Raw genomic sequence first — 12,712 nt, forward strand, 5'->3', positions numbered from 1 at the left:
CTGAGCCCCCTCCCTTCTGTGACTGCTCCTGGGGGTTGGCAATGGCCTCTCTGGACGAGGCTGGTCTTGCTTTGCCTTCACAGGACACCTCAAGGGTGGGTAGCTTGTCCCCGCCGAGCTTTAGAGGGCGGTAAACCTCACACTTCTGTGTGAGCTGATTCTCTACCTTCTGTCCACCTCGGGGGTGCTGGGACCTTGGTCTCTGTCGTGGGCTCCTGGTTTCTGCTGCTCGGAGCGCCTCTAACCCCACACCCTTGCTCCCTCCCAGAACAAGTTCCTTGTCCTTGGCCAGTAGCGTTAAGACCTTCACGCAAGTGTCCAGTCCTAAGACAGCAGCGGCCCCGGCTAATGGCCTGGAAACCAGGCCCTCTTCTGGTTTCTCACAGAAACGTCTCTGTGGCCCCGCGAGACAGATGGGGCCTATCTTACAGGCGAGGCCCCGAAACCGGGGTGGTGTGGGCCGGACCAGGGCCACACAGCCTGCGAGGGGAGGACGTCCCCCTGGGCCAGGCCACGCCCTCCGCACTGGCTGGGGCTGGCGCCCAGGTTAGGGGCTGTTAGTAGTTCTTTGACTAGTTTAGGGGGTGAAGTGCTCAGTTCTCTTGAGTGACCAGCGGGCGCCCGCATGCTGTGGCTCATCCTGCCCACCCCCCGACCATCCTTGGGTGGCGTTGGCACCATCTGTGCTGTCCTGTGGGCTTGTGACATCTGGCCTGGGTAACCAAGCTCTGCCCTGAGGGTCTCCCTTGCCCTTCAGCAGCCGGCCCTCCAGCCAGCACCCCTGACCTCAGCCTTCCCTTGAGAAACCTCACGTCAGGTTGTGTGGAGCCCTCACTGCTGGTGACCTCTGTGAGCTGACAGGGCCCAGCTCCTGCGGGGATGGGACAGCAGGGGGCTGTGCCCGCATGTCCTCTGAGCACCTCCCTGGCCCCGTGGTCTCAGACACCAAGGTCTTTCCTACCACAGTCCCTGGTCTCCGAGAAGCCCCCCTTCCCAGTCTGTTGGTCCAGGGCTGACCCCGTGGACCCCTGCCATGCCCTTCCTGGGTCTGGCATGACTTCCCAGCCCAGGGTGGCTTTCCTCTGCTGGTGCCTGTCCTTTCTGGGGGCCAGAGAGCACAGAAGCCTGCTCCAAACTGCCCTTTGCCCCATCACGAGCCAAACGTGCTCTGAATCCAGTGAGGAGTGACCCGGGGGGGTCCTTGGAGGGTCAGTGGGCACAGGGTGGGCGAGACACAGTTGAGTGTCCCTAGCAGGACCTGACCCTGGACCCAGAGGCCGAGGCTCCTGCCCTCTCTGGGTGTCCAGCTGGGAGAGGAGACAAGGAAGGAGGGGAGAGGGTGGACGATGCTGGGCCAGGAAGGGGAGCGTGTGGCCTGGGCCACGGCTGGGAGTGGCCATGGGGGGAGGGGGAGGGGGAGACGCCAGATGCTGGGGACTTGGGCAGGGGAAGAGTCCAGAGCATCAGAGACGTGTGACATACTCAAAAGGCTGACGCACATAACTGGAATCAGAAGGAAGGAATGGAGAAAACGGGCAGAAGCAGTATTCAAAAACATAGCGGCCAAGAATTTTCCAAAATTGAAGAAAAATCTCTGTCCACAGATTCAGGAGACTGTTAAAGAAAACTAAAAGCAAGATGAGCATAACACACATCTAGGTATATCACAGTAAAATTGCCGAAAACAAAGAAAAAACCTTAAACACAGCTAGAGGAAAAGGGCATATTACTTTGAAAAGCGTGTACATCAACAGCTGTCTTCTCCAAAACAACGGAAGCCAGAAGGCAAGGAAATGATACATATTTAAAGTGCTGAAAGCGGGACTTTCCTGGTGGTCCGGTGGTTGGGACTCCGCACTCCCAATGCAGGGGACCCGGGTTCGATCCCTGGTCGGGGAACTCAGTCCTGCATGCATGCCGCAACTAAAAGATCCTGCACGCCACAACTAAAGATCCCCCATGTTGCAACTCAAGATCCCCTATGCCACAACTAAGGAAAAGATCCCAAATGCCGCAACAAAGATCCCACATGTGGCAACGAGGATCCCTCATGCCACAACCTGGCACAGCCGAAATAAATAAGTAAATATTTCCAAAAAAAATAAAGTGCTGAAGGAAAATAGCTGCTAGTCAGGATTTTACAACCAGGAAAAATATCCTTCAAAAATGCAGGTGACAGGGCTTCCCTGGTGGCGCAATGGTTGAGAGTCCGCCTGCCGATGCAGGGGACACGGGTTCGTGCCTTGGTCCGGGAAGATCCCACATGCCACGGAGTGGCTGGGCCCGTGAGCCATGACTGCTGAGCCTGCGCGTCCGGAGCCTGTGCTCCGCAACGGGAGAGGCCACAACAGTGAGAGGCCCGCGTACCCCAAAAAAAAAAAAAAAAAAAAAAAAAAAAAATGCAGGTGACATAGTGGGTTATTCAGAAACAATGAAGCTGAAGAAATTTGTTATGAGCAGATTGCACATAAAGAAAAACTAACTGGAATTCTTCCTGCAAAGGAAAAAAATCTCAGATGGGAATGTGGAAGCACAGGAGAGACTTAAGACCCTGATGTGAATGAACATAAATGAATCTGGGCTGTACAAAACAATAATTGTCTTGTGGAGTTTAAATTATATACATCAGAGTTTAACATTTGAAAATCAGTTTTTCTGTATTAATTTTTTAAAAAGGAAGAAGAACCAAATCATTTTGAAAGTTAACAGAAAAATAATTTGAAAGATTAATGCCTATTTTATGATGAAAACATCTCTTAGCAAATTAGAAATAGAAGGGAATTTCCTTAATCTGGTATAAGAGATACACACATATGCACACACGTATGAAGTTGGACCCTTACCTAACACCATATAAATATGAATTAACTCAAAATTAATCAAGGACCTAAATGTGAGAGGTAAAACTACAAAGCTCTTAGAAGAAAACATAGGACAAAAGCTTCATGAGATTGCATTTTGGCAGTGATTTCTTGGATGTAACACCAAAGGCACAGGTAACAGAAGAAAAAAATAGACAAATTGAACTTTGTGAAAATTTCAAAATTTTTTCCATCAAAAAACACTACAATAGAGTAAAAAGGCAGCCCATAGAATGGGAGAAAATATCTGCGTATCATATATCTGGTAAGGGGTTAGTATCTAGACTATATAGAGAACTCCTAAAAATCAACCACAAAAAGCCTAACAATCTGATGCAAATGGGCAAAAGACTTGAACAGACATTTCTCCAGAGAAGATACATGAATGGCCAACAGCACATGAAAAGATGCTCAACATCACGATCGTCAGGGAAACGCAAATCAAAACCACAATGAGATACCACCTCACACCCATGAGGAAGGCTACTATCAAAGAGAAAACAAGTGCTGGGGAGGATATGGAGAAATTGGAACTCTTGTACACTGTTGGTGGGAATGTAAAATGGTGCAGCTGCTGTGGAGGTTCCTCAAAAAATTAAAATAGAACTACCGTATGATCCAGCAGTTCCACTTCTGGGTTTATACCGAAAAGAATTGAAAGAAGCATCTTGAAGAGATATTTGTACACTCGTATTCATAGCAGCATCGTTCACAATAGCTAAGACATGGAAGCCGCTGTTGACAGATGGATGGGTAAGCAAAACATGGTCCAGCCATACACTGGGATATTATTCAGCCTTAGAAAGGAAGGAAATCCTGACGCATGCTGCAATGTGGATGAACTTTGTGGACATGCTAAATGAAATAAGCCAGTCACAAAAAGACAGATAATGTATGATTCCAATTGCATGAGGTCCCTGGCGTCCTCAAAATCATGGAGACAAAAGGCATAACTGTGGTTGCCAGGGGCTGGGGGAGGGGAGAACAGGGAGTTATTGTTTCATGAGGACAGAGTTTTAGTTTTACAAGATGAAATTGTTACAGGGATGGATGGTGGTGATGGCTGCACAACAATATGAATGTACTTAATACCACTGAACTGTCACTTAAAATGGTTAAGATGGTAAATTTTATAAGTATTTTATCACAATAAAAAATTTAAATATCATCTACAATGGTGTCAATAAATATTAATTAGCATAAATCTGAGATGTCTAAGACCTCCACTGAAAGTTACAAAATGTTTTTGATACAAAATTTTAAAGACCTAAATAAATAGCTATTCCATATTCAGGGAGTGGAAAACTTAATATTGAGAAGATATCAGTGATTCTCAAATTAATCTATGAATTCAATGCAACCTCAATCAAAATCCCAGGAGCTTTTTCCTTTGCAGAAATTGACAAACTAATTCTAAAATTCCTATAGAAAGGCAAGGAGCCTAGAATAGCCAAGAAGAAAAAGATTGCTGGAGAAAAAGGACAAAGAAGAATATTATTTATCTGTTCTGCTCCTCATGGTTTTTGGGTAGTTTCCAGACGATGCTGGTGTGACCGAGCTTGTGAACGTATGTGTGCATTTCTGCTGGGTGTGCTTCATTAAAGTGAGCAGAACTGGAGACACTTCCTGCTGTATAGCTGTAGCCGTACTGGCAGAGATGAGGTGCACGGGGCGTTCAACAGAACAGAGGGTCTGGTGCGACCAACATATGATTCATGACAGGTGACAGAGCAGAACAGTTGGCTTTTTCCAATGAATGGCTGAATCAGTAAATATCCATATGAGGAAAAAGATCCGTAATACACTCCTATGAAAACATCAATTCTAGGTAGACTGCAGATACAAACGTGAAAAGTAAAAGAACGTTTTCAGAGGGAAAAATCGAGTACATCTTTGTGATCTTGGAGTAGGCAAAGATTTCTTCAACAGGGCGCAAAAGCACTAGTCACAGAATAAAATGACATTTTGAACTTTACTGAAATTTAAAACTTCAGTTTGTCAAAAGACACCTTTGAGAGAGCGAAGAGGCCGCAGAGTTGGACACAACATCCAATAAAGAACTCACATCCACAATACATAAAGAGCTCCTGTCAGTCGGTAAGAAACAGACAGTTAACCCAATAAAAAATGGGTGAAAGTCCTGAACAGGCACTACAGAGAGGCTGTCTAAGGGTCCATCGACGTATAAATGGGTGCACAACCTCCTGAATGAGCAGGCGAAAGCAGTTTAAAACCACAACGAGATACCACTGCACACTCACCAGAGACGATGAAGTGGAAAAGTGCAAGTGCCCATGAGGATGTGGGGCATGCAGAACTGTCAGCGGACCCTGTGGGCTGTCGGCGGGGACACACCCCCTCACCAGCACTCAGCACGCGTGCTTGCAGAAACACACCCCATGCTCCCCAGGACAGGGGCTCAAAGATGTGGGTCCCTGGCAGCCAGGGCCCCTCCGGGGTGGAACAGCTTCAGAGGTGAACTGTGATGCGTTTCCACCAGGAGACGGAATGATCTACAATGACCGTGAATCTCACCAGAGAGGGCTGTCAGAGCTGGCAAAGGGAAACAGCAGAATATGTGATTAAGGGGAGTTCTCTGGTGGTCCAGTGGTTAGGACTCTGCACTTCGGCTGCCAAGGGTGCAAGTTCAATCCCTGGTCAGGGGGAACTAAGATCCCACAAGCCGAGCAGCCAAAAAAAAAAAAAAAAAAAGCATAGGAAAAATAAAATGTAATTGCACATAAAGGTTTAAAAAAAAAAGAGTGTGCAATTAAATTTAGATTTCAGATAAACGATAATACTTTGTTAGTGTAAATATGTCCCCAGTGGGGGCCATTTGAGACATACTTACTCTAAAAAGTATTTGCTGTTTATCTGAAATTCCAGTCTAACTGGGTGTCCTGTGTTTCATCTGGCACCTCGGCACAAACAGCACTGGCAAACATGCCTGCCACGGAGCAGTGCAGGCTGCAGGTTGCCGTCTCTCTAGAGAACAGGGGAGACCACCGCTGTGGTAGTTGGGACCGTGGTCACGGCGGGGAGTGACCAGGAAGGCACGTGGGGGGCGCCTGGGAGCCCAGGCAGCGCTGTATTTCTTGATCTGCGTGCTGTTTGCAGGGTGTGCTCAGTGTATGAAGATCCACAGCTGGGCGGTTCTGAGAAGTGCACCTTTCCGTGTGTTTCCCCGACTGCACTGGGACGTTGAACCAGGCGCTGAGACCGCAGGCCTGAGCTCTTCCCGGCGGAGAGTAGCATACACCGGCCTGTGGGACCCGCTTTGGGCTCATCCCCGTCATTGTCATTAGAGTCACTCCACCTTGGGTGTCGGTTCAATGCCGCTCCCCCCAGGGAAGGCGCCCTGCTGTGCCCCCCTTCTGGTGGGCTCCGTCCTTGGCTGCTCTTGTCATTACTGTACTTCAGTCTTCCCTCATAAATGCTTGTTTATTATCTGTCTCTTCCTGTGGAACCTGCTCAGCAGGGACCGTGCCAGTCTTCCTGTGTGTCACCCAGGGCCTGGCACATAGGCAGTGCTCAGTAATATTTGTTGAAGCAAAGGATGAAATCTATATACAAACCAATATATATCCTTTCACTCCTGAAAGTCTTTATTAATTGATTTATTGATTAATAATTTGTAATTTTATCAATACAATTTTATTAATTAACATTATCACGAAGAATCAGGGTTTTCAGCAAGAGTTCAGCGTCTCATTTTTAAGGAAGGGCACATTCTAGAATCACAGTCAGCCACCCACACGGCTGTCGTCCTGCCCCGCGGCCCGGGGGACCCTGGAGACGCACCTCTTTTGGTGGAGGAAGCGACATGGTGGGAGGTTAATTGCAGGCAGTGGACACCGCGTTGCTCTTCTGCTGGTGACGAGCCCACTCGGCCTGGGGGCTGGTGTGGCCTCTGGGACCCACACTCTTCTTTTCTGTCTTGACGCTTGTAGGGATTTGCTGCGGACCCTGACCGAGGAGGAGCTTCACACGCTGGAACGGAACCTCTGTATCTCCCAAGACGTGGAGTTCCCCATCCGGGCGGACACCCCGGTGGCCCCTGCCCTGGAGCCCGCCCTGCCCGCTCCCCTCGGCCCGGCCGAGCCCAGGCACGCAGAGGCGGAGCTGGCGTGCTCCGTCCAGGACGACGACCAGGAGCTGGAGCAGCTCAGCCGCATGGTGCACAGGGCTGGGGACGCGATGTCCTCCCTCCTGTCCCCGCCCAATGCCTGCCAGTCCCCCGCGCACGGGCCGGGCGCCGACCGCGGTGCCCTCGGGCAGGCATCCCCGGGCGGCCCACGGCTGCCGCCGGGCAGCGACGAGGAGGAAGGGAGGGTGTTCTTCATGGAGGATGTGGACGGGGCGGCAGAGCCCCCGGGCGGCCGGTGTGGGCGGGCGGGCGGCCCCCAGGAGAGAGGGCGGGGCGGGGAGAGCCGAGGGGCGGGGGCCGGAGCAGCCGCCGCCGCCGAGCCGGAGGACCTGAGCGGCAGCCACGTCGGGCAGGGCGACCAGACGCGGGCAGTGGGCCCTGGCTCCTGCAGCTGCCCGGACTCGCAGCCGCAGCTGGATGGCTGGGAGGCGAGTGCGGAGGACGCCCAGACGGCCGAGCTGATCGCCCACCGGACGGGGGGCATGAAGCTCTCGGCCACGGTCATCTTCAACCCCAAGTCGCCCGGCTCCCTGGACTCTGCCCTCGCCAACCCAGAAGTCCTCGGAAACGGCGTCTGCCCTGGGGAGCCGGCGGCCGAGGGGACGGAGGGCGGCCCCCACAAACTCAGCGCCACGGCTGCCAACAGCCTTCTGAACTCCTGCGTGTGCTGCAGGGGCTGCGCGGGCAGCAGGGAGGACGCGGCCGAGAGCCTGCGCGGCAAGTGCGGCTCGGGAAGCGTCATCCGCTCCTCTTACGTGGGCTCCGCCAAGGCCTGCGCCAAGGGCTCGGCCGCGGGACTGCTGGAGGTCCGGCCTGCCCCGGAGGCCTTGCCCACGGCGCTGGGCGCCCCAGACCCCCTGCCCTCCGAAGACGCCCCCGGCGGGCAGGAGCCCAAAGCCCCCACTTCCGACAAGTGCCTGGCACACACCTCAGGGCCCCAGGTGGACGCGGCAGTCGGGCTGCCTGGAGGGGGCGGCGGAGCGAGTGAGCAAAAGGAGGCTGAGGCCCGGCAGCCCTCGGAGGCCGGGGAGGAGCCCCAGCACCTGCCGGGCTCCAGGTAAGAGCCGCAATGGCCCCTGGGCTCACCTCTAGTCGGTTTAGCTGCTGGTCAGGCCCTCCGGGACCCAGTTGCCACATCCAACCGAGAAGCGTTCCCCATAGCCCCGACCGCTCCGTTTCTGGCGTGACGGGCACCTTCAGGTGAGTGGGCGCAGGGCCGGGCCCTCGGTTCGCCCCTTCTCACTGCTGTGGTGTGACCGGCGTGTGCGGACCGGCGGGGGCTGGGTCCCAGCACCCACCTGCCCGGCGTGGCAGCTCCCGTGGGCCGCGGTTAGCCACACAGACCCTCAGCCCTGCCCCGGGGGCAGCGGTGGGATCCCGAGACCACCCTGGGGCAGATTCTCGGGCAGTGACCCCAGGACCCCGTTCTCTCCCCCCGAGGCAGCTGAGCAGGCAGGGCGGGCAGGGCTCTGTGACACCCTGACTCCTACACATCTGGCTCATGGCAGCTCTTCCTCCCCTGCCCCGCACCCGGGGCTTATCCTGAATGAAGCAGATTCAGCCAGCACTGCCCCGGCGCCCACCACGTGCCTCCGGCCCCCATCCTGGACGTGGGAAAGGAGGAGCCGGGCCCAGCCTTGGGGCCTCACGCGCGGCTGTTGCACTGTCCTCTCACCAGACCCTGCCTCGCAGGCTCCCATCCTGGCTTCACTGTGTGCAAAGGGAGGTGGGAGGATAGAGAGGGAAGGGGGCTCAGCCCGGAGGCTGGACAGGCCCCTGCCCGCAGCCATGGGAGCTGTGCACAGGGGGGCGGTCAGCAGGGAGGGGCCGTCTGGGCGCAGGGGCAGACGCCTTGCGGGCCTGTGCGGCCACTGCCACCTTCTTGCTGGAGCAGAGTGTGGCCCAGCTCCCCCAGCGGTGGGCAGGGGCTGGCCGGGAGCCCGTGGGGTTCGGGGCCGCTCTTTCTTCTCGAGCTAAACTCCGAGGCTCCGCCGCAGCCTTTTCTGTGTGGGTTCTGTAGACACTCCCCAGCCCCTCGCAGCCACGAATCTACTTTCTGGCTCTGTGAATTTGCCTATTCTGGACATTTCAAATAAGTAGAATCACTCACGTGACCTTTTGTGTCTGGCTTCTTTTGCTGAGCATCATGTTTTCAAGGTTCACCCACCTTCATGCAGGTGTCAGGACTTCCTTTCTATGGCTGAATAATATTCCACTGTACAAATGGACCACATTTTGTTCATCTGTTGATGGGCGGGTGTGCCGTTTCCACTTTTTGGTTATCATTAACGCTGTTGTGAACATCTATGTACAGGTTTTTGTGTGGTTGTGAGTTTTCAGTTCTTTGGGTGTCTCTCTAGGAGAGAATTCGTGCTTCACACGGTGCCTCTACGTTCTGAGGAGCTGTCACCGGCAGTTTTCATTCCCTGGTCACGTGCGAGGCTCCTGTTTCTCCACATCCTCACAAATACTTGTCATCATCTAAGATTTTTTTTAACAGTTCTTTTGACCTTCGGGCATATCCCACTAGAATATACAGCTGAGTGACTGCTTTCAACTCACTTGAAATCGTTCTGTTTCTGAGGTCATGCCCAAGTTTCACCCACAGCACGTTAATTTGTTCCACTTAGCATGAGCTGTATAGAGATTTTTGCCATTTGCCTTTAATTTAATTTTATGATTATGTGAAAAATTTGCATGGCTCCCGGCCAAATCTACAAAATAAGATATACCCAGAGAAATCTGTCTTTCTACCTTATTCTCCTTCTCTGCTAAAGTTACAGTTTTCCAATTTTTTATAATTTATCCTTCAATTTAAAAAGTAGAAGCAAGGCTGTACACACACACACACACGGAAACACATGGGCACGCACACACGGACAGATGGGCACACGCACAGGCACACACACACACACAGACAGGCACACACACGGACACACACACGGGCACGTGTTTTCCGCCCCCATTCTTTGGCAGAGGACCTTGTTCTTCTCTGCCTTGCTTTCCTGGCCTTCTAGCCTGAAGGCCTGTGGCCTGTCCATGACAGTTTCTAGAGATGTCTCCACTGTCAGTTTCAGCCACGTGGGACCACACTGTGTGGCTGGCCCACCGTGCAGTCAGGCCCTGCCACCTGCCTCGTGGCTGTTTCCAGTCTTGCTCTTACAGACGGCGCCGCGATGAGCAGCTATTTTTAAAAAAAATATTTATTTATTTATTTATTTATTTGGCTGTGTCGGGCCTTAGTTTCGGACGCGGCATCTTCCTTGCAGCACGCGGGATCTTTCGTTGCAGCGCGTGGGCTTCTCTCTAGTTGTGGCAGGTGGGTCCAGAGCGCGCAGGCTCAGCAGTTGCAGCACGCAGGCTTAGTTGCCCCGTGGCGTGTGGGATCTTAGCTCCCTGACCAGGGATCGAACCTGTGCCCCCTGCATCTGAAGGTGGATTTTTAACCACTGGGCCACCAGGGAAGTCCCAATGAGCAGCTCTTTTTGATGAGGCCATTTTTTAGGTGCAAGCCCAACATCATAATGTCCAGTGGAATGAATTATTGTCCACAACCTAAGGAGCGGCTTCCTCCCTCAGGGCCTCCAACTCAGTGGCCCAGAGTTGATTGGTAAGTGGATCATTTTCCTACGAGGCTGATATGAAGCCATCACAAATTCTTTGACCAGATACATGGACTTTTCAGCTTTTGACCTGCCCCGCTTTTCTTGCTCTGTGTCCAGGTGACAGCCAGTGGACACTTACTCTGTCTGGAACCCCCTCCTGCTTTCCTGACGTGTCCCGCCGTGGACACTGTGCTCGTTCACGTCAGGCCGGCAGCTTCCCAGGCCTCCTCTGGCTTAGCACAAATGCAGAAGCTGAGCTGAGAAAAGGAAACAAGCCTCCATGGAGGCCTCGGGAGACGCTCCCATCTCCCAGAGAAGCATTTCCAGAAGGTGCAGAGGGTCTGAGGGTGGCCAGGGGATCAGGGCAGCCAGGCCTTTGGGCCAGGACCGTGGACAGCGGCGCCCGGGACCCAGCACTGCGCCAGAAGCAGCTGAGAATCAGGTCAGCAGGTGGCGCCTGTGCCCTCCGCGGGCAGCGCAGACATGGGGAGCATCAACCCTTCACATCGCACGTGGGTTCCTGGGTGGCTGAGCAGGGTGCGGGGGAGGCGGCCCAACCTTGCAGAGCGTGATCTAACACGAATGGAGGGGCGAAAGCAGCCTGTTGAAACAGACAGACACAGAAGACCAGCCTCACACAGGCAGCAAGTTCACGAGAACTCGGACGGCGAGATCCCGGGCGTTGGTTGGTGTTGTTAGTATCATCTGTGCACAGCTTCCCATGAACACGGCCAGGCTTGTGTCGGGGGCAGGTGACCCCCCGCCCCTGGCAGACGGAGAGACGGACCCCGGAGAGGCTGGCACCCGCCGTGGCTCGAAGTGCCTAGAGGGGCTGGCATCACCCTTGACCTGCCTGAGCGAGAGCCCGTCTGTCTGGTGACGTGCTTGGTCATCACTCGGCCGTGACGAGCCAACATCCTGAGCTGACCATGAGGCCTGCCTGTCCAGCAGGTCCCCCTGTGGCCCCTGCCGTGCGCTGGAGGAGGAGTGACCGCACGTGTGGCCCCGTGCGTGAGTCAGACGTGTGCAGCCTCAGAGCTCTGTGCCACCTTTGAGTCGGGTGCCATGAAGGGAATACACCAAGCTGCGACCACGAGTCTGCTTTTGGGGCCACGTTCCCCGGGGACGCCTGGAGTGTCACCTCCCACACAAGCAGCGCACAGCCACCAGGTGGAAGGACGGGGCTGCTGGGGGTACGGTGCAGGCCGGAGGTGGGTCCTGGAGCAAGGGCCTGGGCGGGAAGAGCCCTGCACGTTCCCCCAGGCCCTGTCTTCAGCCGCTGCACGCAGGCCGGTTCCAGCCGTGCTGTTGCCCGGGGTAGGGGACGTCGCCCCAGCACAGTAGTGGGCAGAATGTTTCAGAACCAAGTGTCCTTCAGATCTTTTCTTTCTTACCTTTTCAGTGCTTGAAGATTAACCTTTTTGGGGGAAAACTTAGCATTTTTAAAAGCTTCCTGTTTTTTGCCTAGACTCACCTCATCATCCAGAACTGTCCACACTCTTGAGGCTGGCAGGAGAGCTCACTTGTCTAGAGGATGGAAACTCGCCCCCTCTTGGGTCTGTTTGGTCCTTTCTGTGGACATTTTACTAAAGTGTGTTTCCAACCTTCTTGAAAAAATAACACTGACTCTTGCTTTTTTCTAATTTCAATTGTGGTCCCCATTCATTGTAGAAACTTATGAAAACAAAAAAAAGAGTAAAAGAAGGAAATAAAAACCATTCCAAATCTGATGAGCAGTTTTGTTATTTTTTTAACTTTTATTATTTTTTTCACTGAATATTATTTAATGATCATTTATCTGCAAAATTCATTAAAACACAGTATTCGTAGGACTTAATGCTAACTTGCTGTATGTTTTCCCATTTCCGTATTTTGTTGATTAGCCTTGTGGTCCCTCTCCTTACGGTTTTGTGTCTGTCTCTGGGAATCCACCCTTAGGAGTAGAGTCGCCCCAGCAAAGCCATGACCCTTGCCGTCACACTCCCTTCCTCAGCAGTAAACCGCCCCACCCCCCCCCCCCCACACCCCCCCACACCCCCCCCCCCCCCCCCCACCAACCACAACCCCCGGACCCCCAACCCCACCAGCCCCGTGTCATT

The 12,712-nt window shown here is 53.4% G+C and overlaps 1 protein-coding gene across 1 annotated transcript in view; it reads left to right on the plus strand.

The window, feature by feature from the left end:
• The window catches only part of LOC103085493 (lateral signaling target protein 2 homolog), a gene marked incomplete at its 5' end in the record, with an annotated part of 46,101 nt that overhangs the window by 6,940 nt on the left and 26,449 nt on the right, over positions 1 to 12,712 (plus strand). Inside the window, one exon of the mRNA XM_007451697.1 lies at positions 6,812 to 8,065. Within this exon, the coding sequence (XP_007451759.1) occupies positions 6,812 to 8,065 (1,254 nt within the window). The remainder of the gene's footprint in view (positions 1 to 6,811; positions 8,066 to 12,712) is intronic.

The sequence above is a fragment of the Lipotes vexillifer genome, unplaced genomic scaffold (assembly GCF_000442215.2).
Source record: "Lipotes vexillifer unplaced genomic scaffold, Lipotes_vexillifer_v1.1 scaffold2108, whole genome shotgun sequence".
NCBI lineage: Eukaryota > Metazoa > Chordata > Mammalia > Artiodactyla > Lipotidae > Lipotes > Lipotes vexillifer.